This window comes from Hemiscyllium ocellatum, chromosome 16 (genome assembly GCF_020745735.1).
Source record: "Hemiscyllium ocellatum isolate sHemOce1 chromosome 16, sHemOce1.pat.X.cur, whole genome shotgun sequence".
NCBI lineage: Eukaryota > Metazoa > Chordata > Chondrichthyes > Orectolobiformes > Hemiscylliidae > Hemiscyllium > Hemiscyllium ocellatum.
In genome coordinates, this window is record NC_083416.1 from 78,461,636 (window position 1) to 78,481,806 (window position 20,171).

The following is a 20,171-nucleotide window of genomic DNA, read 5'->3' on the forward strand; positions in this document are numbered from 1 at the left end:
AACTCTCCCTGAAATCCAACAGGAAGGAGCTGGACATCAGAGCGTGACAGAGAGTGTTTAAGTGTGAGAGTGTGTGTGACAGAGAGTGTGAGTGTGACAGAGAGAGGGATGGGAGTGGGTCAGAGAGTGTGTGACAGAGAGCATGAGTGTGAAAATGTGTGTGGCAGAGAGGGATAGGAGCTGGGTCAGACATTGCAATGGCAATGACACAGAGAGGGATGCGATCCAATCTCGGTTTTATCAGACCTGACAGTGGGATGTTCACAGCACTGCCCTGTGTGGTCCTATCAGAAGGACGTGCTGAAATGTAACACTTCACAGATCAGCCCCAACGACAAACCTGCTCTCTATTCTGCCTCTCTGACCAAACAGCAGTCAGCCACTTCACCACACTGCCTGGCTCTCTCACTATCTCTCTCTCTCTCTCACACACACACACACACACACACACACACTCTCTCTCTCTCTCTCTCAGCAAAAACGTCAAAGCTAAATTTAGACACTGCTCCAAGCATTCTACACTGTGCTGTTCTGTCTGGAGCCAAAAGCCAATCAAATGAAATCTGAGAGTTGCAGCTGTGAAAAGGGAATTCAGGAGGCAAATGAATCATTCCAGACCCATCACACACACACTCTGTCTCTCTCTGCATGCTGTTATCCATATTATAATGTATTGTGGAAACAAGGTGACAACATAGGTACCTAGACACAGCTAATGAAACAGATTAGGAAGCAGAGATCAAGTGCGGCCTAGCATGGGTTTTCGTCAGGCTTTGGGTGAGTGAAAGAAGAGGACATTAGGGACCATTTTAGAAAATATTTTGGTCTCAAATCCAACAGTCAGCAGGCTGTGCTTCAGTGGGGAGTACTAACAGAGTCAGGAGGCTACATGTTCAAACCCTTCGTTAGTCCAGAGACACAGGAATAATGATTCAGATTGTCAGTCCATCAGATCACAGCAGCACAACATCATCAGAAATACTTTTTGCAATGAACTGCCCGCTCCCCCCCACCCTTCCAGATAAATAGAAAACAAAAATCACATGACATGTGGCACATGGTAGCTCAGTGGTTAGCACTGCTACCTCACAGCGCCAGGGACCTGGGTTTGATTCCAGCTTCAGGTGACTGTCTGTGTGGAGTTTGTACATTCTCCCGTGTCCATGTGGGTTTCCTCCGGGTGCTCCAGTTTCCTCCCACAGTCCAAAGATGTGCAGGTTAAGTGGATTGGCCATGGGAAATTGCTCATGGGAAATTGCTCATGGTGTCCATGGGATGTGCGGGTTAGCCATGGGAAATGTGGGGTTATGGGTTGGGTCTTGGAGGGGGTCAATATGGGCTGAATGGCCTGCTTCCACACTGCAGGGATTCTATGATTCTAAAGAGCAGGGGTGTTTTTAGATTAGATTACTTACAGTGTGGAAACAGGCCCTTCGGCCCAACCAGTCCACACCAACCTGCCGAAGCGCAACCCACCCATACCCCTACCCCTACATATACCCCTTACCTAACACTATGGGCAATTTAGCATGGCCAATTCACCTGACCCGCATGCAGACACGGGGAGAACGTGCAAACTCCACACAGTCAGTCGCCTGAGGTGGGAATTGAACCCAGGTCCCTGGCGCTGTGAGGCAGCAGTGCTAACCACTGTGCCACCATGCCGCCCTAGTCAATATCTATTCCTCAACATGAAGCAAGTGTCAGCTTACCCATTTTGGAACAAGAAAGGACCAATCAGGATAATGTATAAAGTTAAATTCAGAGGATGTCCAAAGAAACTTGGGGGTCAGTGCATAGATCTTTCAAATGTCATGAATAGATGCAGAAAATAATCAAGAAAGCTAATAGAATGCTGGCATTAATATCTCCAGGACTGGAGTATACAGATTCAGGAGTGAGACAAAACCCTGGTTAACCCCATTTGGGATACTGTGAGCAGATATGGGCATCACACCCAGGGAGGAGAGACTGGCCTCGGAGGGAGTACAACATAAGTTTGCAAGAATGGTACCTGGTTTTCAGGGGTTACGTTATGAGGAGACATTATAAAACTTCCTGATGAAGGGCTTATGCTCGAAACGTCGAATTCTCTATTCCTGAGATGCTGCCTGGCCTGCTGTGCTTTGACCAGCAACACATTTGCAATTATAAAACTTAGGCCTGTTTTCTCCACAATTTTGAAGGTTACAGAGTGATCTGACCGAACACTTACAGATATTAACAGGAAAAGACGGAGGATAAAGTTCAGCGATTCCTGCTGGTTGGGGATTCTCAAGCTAGGGGGCACAGTCTGAGAATGAGGGCCAGACCGTTCAGGAGAGACGTTAGGAAGCACTTCCACACACAGAGGGTGGGAGAGGTTTGAGACTCTCTTCCACAAACTGCAGTGAATGCTGGATCAGTCGTTAAGCTTAAATCTGAGACAGATACATTTTTGTGAAGTAAAGGTACTAAGGGAACTGGGCCAAAGGCAGGTATTTGGAGTTAGGCCACAAATCAGCCACAATCTCATTGAATGGTGGGACAGGCTCGAGGGGCTGAATGGCCTACTCCTGTTCCTGTGTAAATTATCTGAACATTGTCACACGGCTGTTTGAGGGAGCTTGCTGTGAACGAATTGGTTGCTGTCCTTCCTGAGTTACAGCTGTCACGACATTTGAATAGCCTCAAAGTGCTTTGGGAAGCATCGAGGTCATGAAAGACGATTTACAAATTGTGTCGGTCATTTTGAAGAAGTTATTAAATTAGTCCCCCATTCCAGTTCCCAGGAGACAACCATCTTTCCCATTTTAAGTATTTATCTAATTCCCTACGTACAGTACATTTGACCCTGCTTCTCCTCTCCTTTCAGTCAGCTCCTTCCAGATCACAACAACACTGTAGCAGCAATGTCTCCTCATTGGCAAAAGAACTGAGACAATCACTTTAGTGTTTTCTACGTTCTGTGCCTAAATCTCCATCCTCTTGTTACGAAGCCAGTAGTAACTGATTTTTCCTTATTCACTTGCTCAAAACCTTAAATGATTCAGAACATCTTTATTAAATCTCCTCTTAATGTATTCTGCTGTAAGAAAATCTTTTCCATTTCATAGTCTCGCCATGTGACTAAAGCATGGAGCTGTGCCATTTACTCTCAGCTGCACCCACTCAAAAGCTGTGACACTCTTCCCAGAACATGCTGTCAGGAATGGCCACAACTCTCTTAATTTCTTTCTTTTCCATGGAATTTGGGGATTATTTGCCCATTCCCAATCGCCTTTGGCTTTAGTGGCTTATTTGGTCATTTCAGGGGGCAGATAAGAGTCAACCATGGTGCTGTGCAGCTGGAGTCACATGTAGGCCAGACTGGGTAAAGACGGCAGATGTCCTTCCCCGAAGAACATGAGTGAACCAGATGGGTTTTTATGACAATCGATGATCAGGGTCACCTGTTTTAGAATTATAATTAGATCCTGACAGTGTGGAAACAGGCCCCTCAGCCCAACAAGTGGGGCGGCACAGTCTCAGTGGTTAGCACTGCTGCCTCAGGGTAACAGGTTCAATTCCAGCCTCAGGCAACTGTCTGTGTGGAGTTTGCACATTCTCCCCGTGTCTGCGTGAGTTTCCTCCGGGTGCTCCGGTTTCTTCCCACAGTTCAAAGATGTGCAGATCAGGTGAACTGGCCATGCTAAATTGCCCATAGTGTGAGGTGCATTAGTCGGAGTGAATTGGGTCTGGGTGGGTTACCCTTCGGAGGGTCAGCGCGGACTGGTTGGGCCGAAGGGCCTGTTTCCACACTGCAGGGAATCTAATCTAATCTAAGTTCACATCGATTCTCTGAAGAGTATCCCACCCAAACCCATTTCCCTACATTTACTTCTGACTAATTCACCTCACCTACACATCCCTGTCCCTGTACAATGGGTAATTTAGCATGGGCAATCCACCCTGACCTGCACATTTTTGGACTGTGGGAGGATACCAGAGCACCTGGAGGAACCCCACACAGACACGGGGAGAATGTGCAAACTCCACACTGCCAGTTGCCCAAGGGTGGAATTGAACCCCAGTCCTTGGTATTGTGAGGCAACAGTGCTAACCACGGAGCCACCTTCTCTGAGACTAGCTTTCAACTGCAGATTTTATTCAGCTGAATTTAAATCCCACTGGCTGATTCGATGGGATTTGAACCCAGAGCCAAAAACCTCTCGTCCAGCGAGTACACCGCCATAGTGTAACCAACAGTCACAGAATCACAGAGTTGGTACAATTTGGAAGGAGGCCATTTGGCCCATTGAATCTGCACTGGTTCTATTACCTAACATATTTTATCAATTAATAAATATTTAACAGATCTCCCTTGCTCATATGACACCTTTTGAGGTGCAGTAGGTAGCATCCTTGCCTCTGGGCAAGGAACTCTTGGGTCAGTTCTCACCTCAGGGCTGAATGGCCATGGAAAGTGCATTCATAACTTGACCAAAAAAGGTTTAGGACCAACTTGCAAATCGTTCCAACACATGCCAATGGCCAAGACCAAGAGCAGCAGTGATGCCCAGTCAGCCAGCTGATGGCTTCAGTTATTCAGGCTACATCTGTGGTACTGAATTGGTCACATTATTTAAGTAAGGATGTCAATGAGTTGGAAGAAGTTCAGAGGTTTACCAGCTTTACACTAGGTTTAGAGGGGTTTTCATATGAGGAAAGATTGCACACAGAATCATAGAGTCATACAGCACAGAAACAGACCATTCGGCCCAACTCAGCCAAATCAGGTTTCCGAAACTGAACTAGTCCCATTTCCCTGCGTTTGGCCATATCCCTCTAAACCTTCCCTGTTCATGTACCTGTCCAAATGTCTTTTAAATGTCGTAATTGTTTCCACTTCAGCAGCTCATCCCTTACACACACCACCCTTTGCATGAAAACATTGCCCCTCAGGTCTTTTTTAAAGCTTTCCCCTCCCACCTTAAACCTAAGCCCTGTAGCTTTGGACTGCCGTACCGTGGGGAAAAGACCTTGTCTAATCACCTTATCTATGCTCCTCTATAAGGTAAACCCTATGGTCCAAGGAAAAATGTCCCAGTCTATCCAGCCTCTCCTTATAACTCAAGCCTTCCAGCCTCAGTAAGATTCTTGAAAATCTTTTTTTTGCACTCGTTCCAGTTTGATAACATCCTTCCTATAACAGGGCATTCAGAATTGTACACAGTATTCCAAATGTTGCCTTACCATTGTCTTACCACGGCTGTAACATGACATTGCAACTCCTGTACTCAATGCTCTGACCAATGCAGGTAAGCGTACCAAATGCCTCCTAGCATTAAGACAGGCCGGACTTGTAACCACTGTTGTTTCAAAAAGGAAGAGGTAGCTTGATTGAAACATCAAAAATCTTAAGGGGTCTTAACGGTGTGGATGTGGAGAGGATGTTTCCACTTACAGGAGAGCCTAGGGGTCACCCGTACAAAACAGAATTGAAGAAAAAGTTGTTCTCTCAGAAGATCAGAAGCCTCATCATCAAAGATGGTAGAAGCACAATCTTTGCCTATTTTAAGGCAGAGGTGAATTGATTCTTGATAAGGAGGAAGGGAGGAATAAAAGATTATCAGTGAGGCATGGAAACATAGGTTGGAGGTTACAGTCGGATTGGTCATGATTTTATTAAATGGGGGAGTAGTCTTAATGGGCTGAATGACCTATTCCCATTCCTCCTTCATACATATGTTTATATGGCATATCTACCATCGCTATCTAGGGCAACATGCATGTGCATGTAATTGTCAGAGCAACTCCAACTCCCCATGTGAACCATAACCAGCAGTTTGCTTTTCTACTCCATGTCTTGGACTTCAAAAAGCTTTCAACAACCTTCTAACTCGCCTTGCCACCTTGTAGAGTTGTGTACTGAAACCTCTCAGGTTCTATGCTCCAGGATTCCCGATCATTCCATTTATTTAATATCTCCTGGCCAAAGCAAATCACTTTAGAAGTTTCCACATCAAGTTTCACCTGCCCGTTACTTTTCATTCACAGATTATGGACATCTCTGGCTAGGTCAGCATTTTATTGCCCATCCCTAATTGCCCAGAGGGCAGTCAAGTGTCAACCACATTGCTGTGGGTCTGGAGTCACATGTAGACCAGACCAGGAGAGCAGTTTCCTTTCCTAAAGGACATTAGGGAACCAGATGGGTTTTCCCTGACAATGATTTCATGGTCATTAATGATTTCAGATTTTTACTGAATTTAAATTCCACCATCTGCTGTGGTGGGATTTGAACCTAGGTCCCTGGAACATAACCTGGTCTCTGGATTAACAGTGCAGCATTAATACCACTAGGCCAATGTCACCCCACATTGCCAGCCCATCCATGTCCTCCATAACAATGTTTTCCTATATTTCCAAGCTTTGTCTCACCTGCACATTTTGAAATTATAGTCCAATGTTATGGTCCAAGCACTAAGTTCAGGTTGGTATACTGTATATTAGAATCAATGATCTCAATAGTAGACCCCGAGGGACACCACAAATACTTCCCCCAGACTGAAAATTGTTATGTAGCTGGATTGTTATGTAAGATAACATGCTAAAGGGATTATTATTAATGTTACTTTGGTTCCACCCATTCTATTGCTGTCACTCTCAGTTTTTGGATGGACAGAAACTGTTCTACTCCAGCTCCCTAAGGTCCTAGTCAGTATGCCTGACTAAATGGTCATACTACTCATTACTATCATGCAATAAGCCTTGAGTCATAAGAATCATAGAGTCATACAGCATGAAAATGACCCTTCGGTCCAACCATAATCCCAAACTAAACTAGTCCCACCTGCCTGCTCTTGGCCCAAATCCCTCCAAACCTTTCCTATTCCTGTATCTATTCAAATGTCTTTTAATTGGTGTAACTGTACCACATCCACCACTTCCTCTGGAAGTTCATTCCACACACAAACCGCACTTTGTGTTAAAAAATTGCCCTCATGTCTTTTTTAAATAATTCTTCTCTCACCTTAAAAATATGCTCCCCCTAGCCTTGAAATCCCCCACCGTAGGGAAAAGACCCCCATTGTTCACTTTATCTATGCCCCACATGATTTTATAAAGCTGTGTAAGGTCACCCCTCAACCTCCTACGTACGTTCCAGAGAAAAAGGTCCCAGCCTATCCAGCTTCTTGTTATCTAAGAACAGAGACTCTTCCGTAGATAATCTATGGTACTGTATTTTCCATCACCAATCACTGGATAGACCCAAGACAAAGCAAAGACAAAGGAGGACTGGTGATAGCAAACGGTCTCAAATAACCCTTACCCAGTCCCACATACCGGTAAAAACAGAAGCAGTAAACACCATAAGTTACCGGCAGGGGTCATCTGGGAAAATGCACAGACAGAAGGTAGCAAGCCACAGACCACAAAGACCCATAACATCTTCCTCCATTAGCAAGACAGACTAGGTCAAATATAACTTGACATTAATGATGGACACGGCAAGTCCCCATGGACTACCACAGGGATAGAACCCACATGTTCAGGACCACCTGGAACCAAACTGAACCAACCCCCCGACAGACATCCACCAGCTCTATAGTGCCACGAGCCTCAATTGTAGTAATCTATTTTATTAAAGTTTTAACAAACAGCTTATTAAAACCCACAATTACAAAATCAGCTGTCGCTCAACATAACCTTGAGAAACCAGCAAACAATGCAGCATGACATCACAATCAACACAGAGACAGGGAGAGGGAGAGAAAGGAGAGCAAGGGGGAGAGAGAGGTGGAGGAGAGGTGAGAAAAGGAGGGAGCGAGAGGGTGGGGACAATAGAGAGGGGGAGAAAAGGGGTGAGGGAGGAGAGAGAAAGCAAGAGGAGAGGGGGGTGGAGAGAGAAAGAGAGAGCAGCAAGAGAGAGATGGGGAGAGAGAAGTGGAGGAGAGGTCAGAAAAGGAGGGAAAGAGAGTGGGGGGGATACAGAGGGAGAGAAAAAGGGTGAGTGGAGAAAGAAAGAGAGAAGAGGTAGATGGGTGAGAAATGAGGGAAAGTGGGGGGTGGGGATATAGAGAGAGAAAGAGAAGGAAAAGAAAGAGAGGGAAAGAAAGTTAGGGTGGCCAGAGGGGGTGAGAGAAAGAGAGGGAAGACAGAGATGGGGATGAGAGAAGGAGAGTGGAATTGGATGGAGGGAAGGAGAGGGAGGATGCGGAAAGAAAGGCTAGAGGGAGAGAGGAAAGGAAAAGAGGAAGAGAAAGAACGTCGGTAAGAGATAGTTGTGGAGGAACAGAAGAAAGAGAGTGGAGAGGGAGAAACAGGAGAGAGAAAGGATGGGTGTGAGAGAGAGAGAGAGAGAAGGGGCACAAAGAAAAGAAAATGGGGGAGCAGGAACAAGAGAGAAAAGGGGGAGAGAGGGGATAGAGAGAGGGGGGAAAGGGATGAAAGAGAGAAGAGGGTGGGAAGAGGAAAAAGGGGATGAGAGCATAAAATGGAGAAAAGAGGAGCGTAAGATAGAAAAGATGTGGGAGGCAATGTGGGGAAGAAAGGTTTGGAGGACAGAGAGAGGAGACAGAGGAAAAGGTTGAGAGAGATGCTGGAAAGAGAGAGTGAATGTGAGAGGGGGAAAGATTATCATGGAAGAGAGAATGAGAGAGAAGGAGAGAGACAGAATGCGCATTACTTAGAGAGAGAAAAAACAGAAAGGAGGTTAAGGTAAGTATACTGCTCAGCTTTTAATTTAATCTAAATTAATCAACTTTAAAATAAGACTTCATCGATTCACTAGCATAAGAAGTAAAAAGTAAAGCTGATTTAATAATTTATCAAGTAATAAAAGGTGATGCAGAGGTACTGGCCATAACCTCAGAATGATGCCGGGGGATTGGAGAAAATATTTACACTCTCGTTCAAAAAGGATGTGAGAATATGGCCAGCAGCTACAGACTAGTTAATCTCAGTAATGCAGAACCTCTGGGAAACAATAAATCAGGAGAAAATTAAAACTCACTTGGTCAAACACAACCTCATGAAGGAGAGCCAGCATAGACTTTTTTTTAAGGTGAATAATATTTGACTATCGCTGGAGATTTTAGAAGAGGTATCAGAGAAGATTGATGAAGATAAGGCAGTCGATGTGGTGTACATAGATTTCCAAATGGTATTTAATACAGGGTCACATATCGCACTCGTGAGGGAAGTTATCACAACATGGGTGTGTGGCCGAGTGGGGAATGGAAGATAGTTTCTTTTAAATAAAACTAGGACGTGCTGGAGAAACTCCGCAGGTCTGGCAGCATTTGTGGGGAGGGAACTAGAGTTAATGCTTTGAGTGGGACTCTGGTTTGGAATTGGAAAATGACAGTTTTAATGCAGTTATCAGAGGTGTAGGAGGATCGAGTGGAACACATTGTGAGAGTATCCTGAAGGAAAGACAAAGATAATTAATGGCAGTAAAGGAGCGAAGGAGGTGTGATATAGGTGTAAATATGAGGCTTGAAAAGAGGAAAATGGATCTGCTCTGTGGAGAGCGAAACCAACAAAACACGCACACCGTCTGGGGAGGGTGGTGAATACAAGAAACATAGAGGTCATACTCTGAAATTGTCAAAATCATTATTGAGTCTTAGATACAAAAACAAAGAAAACAGTAGCAGGGGTAGGCCATTCAGCCCTTCTATCCTGCTCTACTATTCAATGTGATCGTGGTTGATCATCTGACTCAGTCCCCACTTCCTCCCCAAACCCATGTTTCCTTCAGCCTGAAGAATGATATCTAGCTCCATCCTGAAAACATTCAACACTTTGCCCTGAACCACTTGCTGCGGCAGAGAATCCCACAGGCTCCTCACTCTCTGGGTGAAGACATTTCTCCTTATCTCAGTCCTAAACTGCCTACCCTCTATCCTTAGACTGTGACCCCTGGTTCTAGACTCCCCGGTCATCAGGAACCTCCTTCCTGGGTTTACCCTGTCCAGACCTATTAGAACTTTTTTATGAGAGCACATCCCCCCTCATTCCTAGTAGTTCTTTCCTTTGGATTGGAGGAACATTTATGGTCAAATTCCCAGGGGTCAAATGCCTGGGGGTCTATATTAACTATCCAGTCTTTGGAGCACAAATTTCAAAGCTTGCAGATAACAACACTCACAAACATTGCAAACTGTGAGGGGATAGTGAAATGGGTAGACAGTGGCAGATGAAATTTAATATGGAGCAGTGTTAAGTGATTCATTTCGATAGGAAGAACATGGAGAGGCATTATACAAAAAGGGAACAATTTTAAAAATAGGTGCTAGAACTCAAGGACCTGTGAGTGTCTCTATGCATAAATTAATAAATAAATTAATTAAAGAGTCATACAGCACAGAAACAGACCTTTTGGTTCAACCAGTCCATGCCGAATATAATCCCAAAATAAACTAGTCCCACCTGCTACGCCTGGCCCATATCCCTCCAAACCATTCCTATTTATGTGTTTACCCAAATGCCTTTTAAATGTCCCACATCCATCACTTCCACAGGCAGTTCATTCCACACCCAAACCACCCTCTGTGTAAAACATTTGCCTCTCACGTCTTTTTTAAATCTCTCCTCCCACCTTAAAACTGTGCCCCCTAGTCTTGAAATCCCCCACCCTGGGGAAAAGACAACTACCATTATCTCTATCTATACCCATCATAATTTGACTAATTAAGTAATGAATTTGGAGTGAGGACACTGGTAATCTGAAATAAGATGTGATGTAAGGTCAGAGCCCTGGAATGTTAACTCTGTTTTTTTTCTCCTATTGTCGGACCAGCTTTTCCTGTAAGTATTTTTGAAACGCATTCACTGTTATATCTGTCACACCTCGCTGGTGTGGCAAACAGGAAATCAAGCTGCACCAATCCCAAATTGTATCAAAAGTTAAAGATTTCAATTGAAGTTCACAAAGTTCCCCAATTTACTTGGTTTACTTTGACCCATATTATTTTAAAAATCATTCATGGGCCATGGGTATCACTGACTAGGCAGCATTAATACTCATTCCTAATTACCTGGGGGGTGCATAGTGGCTCAGTGGTTAGCATTGCTGCTTTACAGCACTGGGGACCAGGGTTCGATTTCAGCCTTGGGTGACTGTCTGTGTGGAGTTTGCACGTTCTCCACGTGACTGCATGGGTTTCCTCTGGGTGCTCCAGTTTCCTCCCACAATCACAAAGATGTGTAGGTTAGGTGAATTGGCTATGCTAAACTGTTTATAGTGTTCAGGGATGTGTAGCTAGATGCATTAGTCAGTGGTAAATATACGGTAGAGGAATTGGTCACACTTCGGAAGATCAGTGTGGACTTGTTGGGCAAAATGGCCTGTTTCCACGCTGTAGGGACTCCGTGAAGAGTCAACCACATTGCTGTGGGTTTGGAGTCACATGTAGGCCAGACCAGGTAAGGATGGCAGGTCATACGTGAACCAGATGAGTTTTTCCTAACAATCATTGAATTCAAATTCCACCATCTGCTGTGTTAGCTCAGAATATTATCTGGGTCTCTGGATTAACAGCCCAACAATAATACCAATAGCCATCACCTCCCTTACTAAGAATAGCTATTTAATAAAAATAAACAGGTTCTATCTATAGGTAAACAACTATGTACTGTCCACATGTAATTCCATAGGTTATAAATCTGTGTTTACCCAAATGCCTTTTAAATGTCCCACATCCATCACTTCCACAGGCAGTTCATTCCACACCCGAACCACCCTCTGTGTAAAACATTTGCCTCTCACGTCTTTTTTAAATCTCTCCTCCCACCTTAAAACTGTGCCCCCTAGTCTTGAAATCCCCCACAGAGCTCCCCTCCACATAAAGTCACATAGAATCCTTTGCAAACACCCTCTGCACACATATACAGACAAACACAAACAGACAAAAATATATTTGTGTTATGGGTGGAAGGAAAATTTGAAAGGAAAGTTGCATAGTTCTGTCCATGGGGTTTGTGAGATAACCCTTTCATTTGTCAGAACTTCCTGTTCATCTATCTATCTATCTATCTATCTTTCTTTCTTTCTTTCTTTCTTTTTCTCTCTCTCTCTCTTTTTCTCTCTCTCCCTTTTCAAGTGATTTCTATTTCCTTACGTGAGGCAGACCAATTGGTTCACAAATTATAAAGCCTCTGACTCATTGGCTAAAGGTTACAATTGACACCACTTGGCAGGGGAAAATAAACAGGCTTTCTTTATGCTTTAGTTTTTTTTAACTGGACTGAAAGAGACATCATCCCGTCCATCATACCCCCAGAGGAGCCAAAGGCTTCTGGTTGTATTGTTCACATCCACAAGTTATCTACCTAATGAGAGCCAATCACATAGCTGTTGGCAGGCAGAAGGTCTTTGTCATTGATAACAGGTCATTCACTCCACAGACCAATCAGCTGCTTATTGTGTCTGACCCTCACTTTGTATACACCCCCTGGTGCAGGTGTGAACAGCACTGACAATAACTGTCCATGGCTTTCAATTGAAAATTGCAGTGATCCCTTCCACTATCCTTGGTTCTTCCTCAGTCCTATTACCATTTCAGTCCACAATCAAAAATACAAAGGTGAGGATTTTATGTGATAAAATAAGTGATCAAATTCTCTGTTTTACCATAGGACCATAAAATATAGAAGTCAAAATATGTGGCATTGGAAAAGCACAGCAGGTCAGGCAGCATCAGAGTAGCAGGAGAGTCAACATTTCGGGCAATAACCCTTCCTCAAGAATGATGAAGGGCTTATGTCCGAAATGTCAATTCTCTTGCTCCTCGGATGCTGCCTGACCTGCTGTCCTTTTCCAGCACTGCACTTTTCGACTCTGACCTTCAGCATCTGCAGTCCTCAATTTCTCTCATAAAATATAGGAGAAGTTGGCCATTCAGCCCATCGAGTCTGCACCACCATTCAATCATGGCTGATACATTTCTCAACCCCAGTCTCCTGCTTTCTCATGTTCCCCTTACTGACCTATCCTATCTACCGATCTAGATTGAACCTATCTATCCCTGTCTTAAAGACAATCAATGACTTGGCCTCCACAGATCTCTGCAGCAATGCGTTCCCCAGACCGACCAACCTCTGGCTGCAGAAATTCTTTATCATTTCAGTTCTAAACGGTGGCTCAGTCGTTAAAACTGCTGCCTCACAGCGCCAGAAACCTGGGTTCAATTCCCACCTAAGGCGACTGACTGTGTGGAGTTTGCACATTCTCCCCGCGTCTGTGTGGGTTTCCTCCCACAGTCCAAAAATGTGCAGGTCAGGTGAATTGGACATGCTAAATTGCCAGTAGTGTTAGGTGCAGGGGTAAATGTAGGGGAATGGGTCTGGTTGGATGCGCGTCGTTGTGGACTTGTTGGGCCGAAGGGCCTGTTTCCACACTGTAAGTAATCTAATCTAAAGGGTCGCACCCTTCACTCTAAGGCTGTGCCCTAGTAGGGCACTATAGTAATATATAAATATTAACAAGGACAAAAGGGAGAGCTCCCCTCCACCTAAAGGCACACAGAATCATTACAGTGAAGAAGGAATCTATTCAGCCCTATGTCATTGCTATTTCTTGGTAAGAAGAATCCAAACAGATCATTGGCCGACAATGATTCTCTCTTCTACAATTCTTTTTGAAAGTTATTGGTACATCTGCTTCCACCATTCTTTGAAACAACTTGCTGCACGCTCTCTCCCTTGTGTCTGATTTTTTAGGTAAACTCCTTAAACCCAGCTCCCCAGTTAGCTTGGGACCGTTTTGCCGATGGAAATCATTTCTGTTCACTTTTCCTATTTTGGACTGTCAAATCTGGCCATAAACACAAATGGAAATAGCTGGAGAAACTCAGTAGGTGTGGAATATCTGTGGGGAGAAACCAGAGTTAAAGTTTCAGGTCCAGTGACCTTTCTTCAGAACAAGAGTCAAAATCATTTCCTGTCCAAAAAAACCAGCAATCCCAGTTTCTTCATTCTTTCCCAGGAACTGCACATCCCTCGACACTGTGGGTCATTTAGCATGGCCAATGCACCTAACCTTTAGACTGTGGGAAGAAACCCATACAGAAGAACATGCAAACTCAACACAATCACCCAAGAGGGAATTGAACTTGGGTCCCTGGTGCTGTAAGGCAGCAATGCCAACCTTGCAGCTACTCTCTAATGGGAGAGCTGTCGGTCTGGTATCTGTAGCCAGTTCAGAGCAGACCGAGGCCTGACCTGCTCTGGAAGGGTGGTGAGAGAAAACCACTCTAATCTAGACTCTCGTTTCCAGCATCTGCAGTCCTCACTTTTGCCTAGTTCATAGCAGACCGTTCTTTGCAAATGCAGCCATCATCCATGTGGCTGACGTGACACAGCCGGCAGAGTCCTCATCGCCTGAAGGGAGCCTACACATTGGACTCCCTGCACACTGCTTCACCTCCATATTCACACATTCACAGAAATGTTACAGAGTCCATTCAGCCCATTGTGCCTGTTGCACCACCTCTTCAAACGAGCACCATTGCCTTGTGCCAATCTCCTGCTTTCTCCCCATACCATTGCACATTATTTCCATCAAACCATCAGCCAATACCCTCTTGAATGTCTCAGTTGAACCTGCCTTTTCCACATATCCACACAGTGACCCTAACCAAGAGGTAAACTCACCACTGTCCAACCTCTCATTAGAGAGGGACAGAGGTGACTGGTGGTGGTTTGACCTGAGGGTCATCACACCTCAGGCGAGAGGAGAGAGGTTGAGGAGGAGAATCTATCATGGGAATCCCAGCCGCTGCAGAATCTGGACCCATGCTTTTGGCATCACTTGGCATTACAAACCAGCTATCCAACTGCCTGAGCTAACTGACCTGAACTCATGTGCTGAATGAACATTTTCTCACGAGTGAAAACATTTTCTCTCACCACCCTTCCTCTTTTGCACGTCACTTTAAATCCTTGCCCCTCTCGTTTTTTTCTACATAACGGGAACAACTTCCTGTCTACTTTATCCAGCCCCACTCATGATTGTGAAACCTCTCTTAGATCTCCTCTCAGCTGTCTCACCAAGGAGAACAGTCCCAACGTTGTCAATGTGCGTCATCACTGAAGTTCCATGTCCCTGGAACCATCCATAGATATTGCCTTTGCACTCTGTCCAATGTATTCACGCTGGTACATTTTAGTCCAACTTATGTGAAGAGCTCTGAAGTGACCCTATCAATGCTGATGGGGTGGGGTGTAGACTCTCCTCACCTGACCCGTAGCTTTGGATAATCAATGTCAGGAAGCCCAAACTCCTTGCAGGCTGGTGAGAACTCATTTGCAAAGTAAAACTAGCTCATAGAGTGTTGTGTTTTATTGAAGGTGAATTGAATGGAAGAGTAGGGAGGTTATGCTTCAGGTATTGAGGACACATCTGGAATAAGGTGGATAGTACCAGTCACTCAACATGGAAAGATGGTAATGCATTGGAAGCAGTTCAAAGAAGGATTACTAGACTAATAACCTGGAATCAGATTACCTTATAAGGAAAGGCAAGACAGGCCAGCCCTGCATATTTGGAAGGGTTATAGAATCCTTACAGTATTGGAGCCGGCCATTCAGCCCATCCCAACTCTCCAAACAGCAGACCCATCCCCCTAACCCTATATGGGGTTTTAACCATGGCTAAACCACCTAAACTGCACACCCCTGAACACTAGGAGCAATTAAGCATGGCCAATCCACCTTACCTGTACATTAATGGACTGTGGGAGGAAACCAGAGCACCTGGAGGAAACCCACACAGACACAGGGAGAATGTGCAAACTCCACACAGACAGTCACCCCAGGGTGGACTTGAACTTAGTCCCTGGTGCTGTAAGGCAGCAGTGCTAACCACTGAGCCAAAGTGCCACATGATACTTCAGAGGTGACTTAATTGAAACAACTAAGATCCTGATGGTAGATGTTGACAGGAAGTTTCTTCTTGTCGGAGAATCTAGAAATAGGAAGTTATCATTTAAAAATAAGGGGTCATCAATTTAAGACAGAGATGAGGAAACACTTTTGCTTTTGGGGGTGATGCATCTTAGAATTCAGTTCCTCAAAAGGCAGAATCTTTACATTTTTTAAGGCAGAGTTACAGAGATTCTTGATTACCAAAGTGGGGATTGGGGGTGGGGGTGTGAACAATTATTCGGGAATGTAGAACTGTGGTTAAAATCAGGTCAGCCATGATCTTATTGAACGATGGAGCAGGTTGGAAAGGTGAGTGGCCTACTCCCAGTGAGCTTCAGCGCAGTGCCATCAGTGACACCAAACTTATTGACTCGGACATGACATACTTCAGTCTTGGCATGCAGTCTCAAGTGATGAGCTAGCCGTCAAATCTGGCAAGCAAATGTGCTTACGTGAGTCGCAAACTGTGCCAAACAGAGCTCATGCCAGGATGCAGCTTTGTTTCACACAGCTACCCATCTTGATGTTCCCTGATAATTATCCATTGTCACTGATATTACATCATCCGTGCATCTGCCCCGTTCACCAGTTTGTTACTATCCTACTTGCTACCTACTACCTTTCAGAGTTACAAACTCTGAAATTAGCCTGTGTACATAAGTCCAGATTATTAACATATTTCTCAAAAATAGTTGCTTCTTTGAAAAAGACTCTTTCAAGTTAACTGAGAGGACAAAGGGCACCCCAGTTTAATGTCACATACGAGGTACAGTAACTCCGACAGTGTGACACTTGCTCAGTACAAACACTGGGTGTGTCAGCCAAAGGTTTTCTGCTCAAGTCTCTGCTGTGGGACTTTAACTCCTGGCCTTCCAAGTGAGAAGCAAGGAATATACACCTATCCTACAGATCATTGTAATTTACAGCAAGGCAGAGCTAATTCAGAGAAAGCACAAGGGACTGGGTCAGATGAGATTGACCATCTACTGATGCAAGGTGAAATCAGGAAAGAATGAGCTGGGATCTTTAACCTCAGCCTTTCATCCCCTCAAATCCTCTCACCTTCCGTCTCCACAAAACATGGCCAATTCTCATAATACAATACACTGATTGCTTTTTTACTCAATCAATAGCATTGCTGTGAATGGCAAACACTGACCATGTTCACAAAAAAAATCACCAAATTTCATGGAGTCTCAATGGACACGGTGGCACAGTGGATAGCACTGCTACCTCACAGCGCCAGAGACCCAGGTTCAATTCCCACCTCAGTTGAAAATGTGTTGCTGGTTAAAGCACAGCAGGTCAGGCAGCATCCAAGGAACAGGAAATTCAACGTTTCGGGCATAAGACCTTCATCAGGAATGATGGGCTTATGCCTGAAACGTCAAATTTCCTATTCCTTGGATGCTGCCTGACCTGCTGTGCTTTAACCAGCAACACATTTTCAACTGTGATCTCCAGCATCTGCAGACCTCACTTTTTACTCAATCCCCACCTCAGGCAACTGTCTGTGCGGAGTTTGCACATTCTCCCCATGTCTGTGTGGGTTTCCTCCCTCAATCCAAAGATGTGTAGGTCAGGTGAATTGGCCATGCTAAATTGCCTGCAGTGTTAGGTGAATGGGGTAAATGTAGGGAAATGGCTCTGGATGGGTTGCTCTTTGGAGGGTCAATGTGGATTGTTGGGCCAAAGGGCCTGTTTCCACACTGTAGGGAATCTAATCAAAACACACCAGTCAGGAACATGGCAGGAGGAGAAAGTGAGGACTGCAAATACTGGAGATCAGAGTGAGAGTATATTGCTGGAAAAGCACAGCCGGTCAGGCAGCATCCGAGGAGCAGGAGAATCAATGTCAATTCTCCTGCTCTCCTCAGATGCTGCCTGACTTGCTGTGCTTTTCTAGCACTGCACTCTTGGCCCATGAGGATATTCAGCCCCTCAACTCTACTCAGTTCCACCACTCAATTAGATCATGGCTGATCTACATTGTATCTCCCAACTATTTACGTTAGCTGGGATCCTCCTTACAAATCACCCAACAACCTGTCAGGAGCAGTTTTGAGATTTTCAATTGTTGTGTGTTGGGGTTCCAGATTCTCAGACCCTTCCAATAAGTACTCCCTGACGACGCCCTTAAATGGCCTGGCACCCACTGTATGGTTCTGCCCCCTTCCGATTTTGTTCCAGACCCCCCCCCTTTCCTAATATTCCCCACATACCCTGCCAAGGGAAACAGTTTCTCTCTATGCACCTGTCAAATCCTTTAATCGTCTTTAGCAACTCAGTTAGATCATCTGTTAATCTTCTGGACAGCCTGCTCTGGTCAGTAACCCCTTCAGCTCCAACAGTAACAATATTGCTGTCCCACTGTTTGCCAAGCTGCTCTGACATGGGCATCCTTCAGCTAACACTCAGGCAAGACACTGCTCCCGAGTTTAACAAGCGCTGGCCTCACCTTCAGCAGCCTACGACCCCCTGGCCTCTAGAATTTCCTCCCTCCTTCCTTTTAAGCCTTGAATCCTCACTCTTTGACCTAAGCTTATCGGTCACATTCCTAAAAAAACATCTACTTAAGCAGCTGGATGTCAGTTTTTTTTGAGGGGGGTGGGTCTGATGTCTCTATATGGGGGACGCGTGTGCCCACGTTGCGGTCGCTATATAAATGCAAGCCCTTGTTGTTACCAGTTCAGCACAAAGGGGAATCAAAGGCAGGGTGGTTGGTGTTCCCTTTCAGCTCCTTCTTTTCAGAGGCTGAGCAGTTCCTGCCTCCCGGCTCTGGGCTGATAGCCTTCCCCTTGCGGGACTGGAGCAGTCCCTGGTCAATGTGTGTGGGGGCGGAGGGTATTACCGCCTGTGACCCAGGGCAGGGAATGCGGTACAGGCAGAGTATCTGTGTGTGTGTGTGTCTGTCTCTGTGTGTGTCTGTCTGTCTCTGTGTGTGTGTGTGTATAAACAGCGCAGTGTCTAACACAGCCATCTCACCCACCGTCATAGTTAACGATGATGATCGCCAGCATGTAGTCCTTCCCCAGCATCACGGCGGCGGCTGCAGGAGCTCGCTGCTGTTTCCATAAGACACCGAGCCCCAGCCCCGAGCCACTGAGCCGGGCGGCAGCAGCAACCTCCTGCTCTCACTGTCCTCCTGCTCTCTCTCCCTCTCCCTGCTCTCACTGTCCTCCTGTTCCCTCTCTCCCTCTCCCTGCTCACACTGTCCTCCTGCTCTCTCTCCCTCTCCCTGCTCTCACTGTCCTCCTGTTCCCTCTCTCCCTCTCCCTGCTCTCACTGTCCTCCTGCTCTCTCTCCCTCTCCCTGCTCACACTGTCCTCCTGCTCTCTCTCCCTCTCCCTGCTCTCACTGTCCTCCTGCTCTCTCTCCCTCTCCCTGCTCTCACTGTCCTCCTGCTCTCTCTCCCTCTCCCTGCTCTCACTGTCCTCCTGCTCTCTCTCCCTCTCCCTGCTCTCACTGTCCTCCTGTTCCCTCTCTCCCTCTCCCTGCTCACACTGTCCTCCTGCTCTCTCTCCCTCTCCCTGCTCTCACTGTCCTCCTGTTCCCTCTCTCCCTCTCCCTGCTCTCACTGTCCTCCTGCTCTCTCTCTCTCCCTCTCCCTGCTCTCACTGTCCTCCTGTTCTCTCTCTCCCTCTCCCTGCTCACACTGTCCTCCTGTTCTCTCTCTCCCTCTCCCTGCTCTCACTGTCCTCCTGTTCTCTCTCTCCCTCTCCCTGCTCACACTGTCCTCCTGCTCTCTCTCTCTCTCCCTCTCCCTGCTCACACTGTCCTCCTGTTCTCTCTCTCCCTCTCCCTGCTCACACTGTCCTCCTGCTCTCTCTCTCTCTCCCTCTCCCTGCTCTCACTGTCCCTGCTCCCTCTCTTTCTCTCTTCCCTCTCCCTGCTCTCACTGTCCTCCTGCTCCCTCTCCCTCTTTCCCTGATCTCACTGTCCTCCTGCTGCTCTCTCCCTCTCCCAGATCTCTCTCTCTCTCCGTCTCCCTCTCTCTCTCCCTGACCTTACTGTCGTCCTAATGCTCTCTCTCCCTCTCCCTGATCTCTCTCTCCCTCTCTCTGCTCTCTCTCTCTCTCCCTGATCTCACTGTCCTCCTGCTCACTCTCTCTCCCTCTCCCTGATCTCTCTCTCCCTGCTCAGGACCAATGGCTGCACCAGCATCGCCTCCGCACCTCTCCCCGTAAATTCCCTCCCCCCCCCCCCTCCACTCCATCCCTCTTCCACCATCTGCCATCGCTCCCACCCCTCCTCAACCTCCCCTTCTCCCTCCCTTC

At 46.0% G+C, this 20,171-nt stretch overlaps 1 protein-coding gene across 1 annotated transcript in view; it reads right to left on the minus strand.

The window, feature by feature from the left end:
* The window catches only part of apbb3 (amyloid beta (A4) precursor protein-binding, family B, member 3), a 77,253-nt gene extending 58,321 nt beyond the window's left edge, over positions 1 to 18,932 (minus strand). The window contains exon 1 of the mRNA XM_060836634.1: positions 18,884 to 18,932. Coding sequence (XP_060692617.1) covers positions 18,884 to 18,932 — 49 coding nt within the window. The remainder of the gene's footprint in view (positions 1 to 18,883) is intronic.
* Positions 18,933 to 20,171: the final 1,239 nt, after the last annotated feature.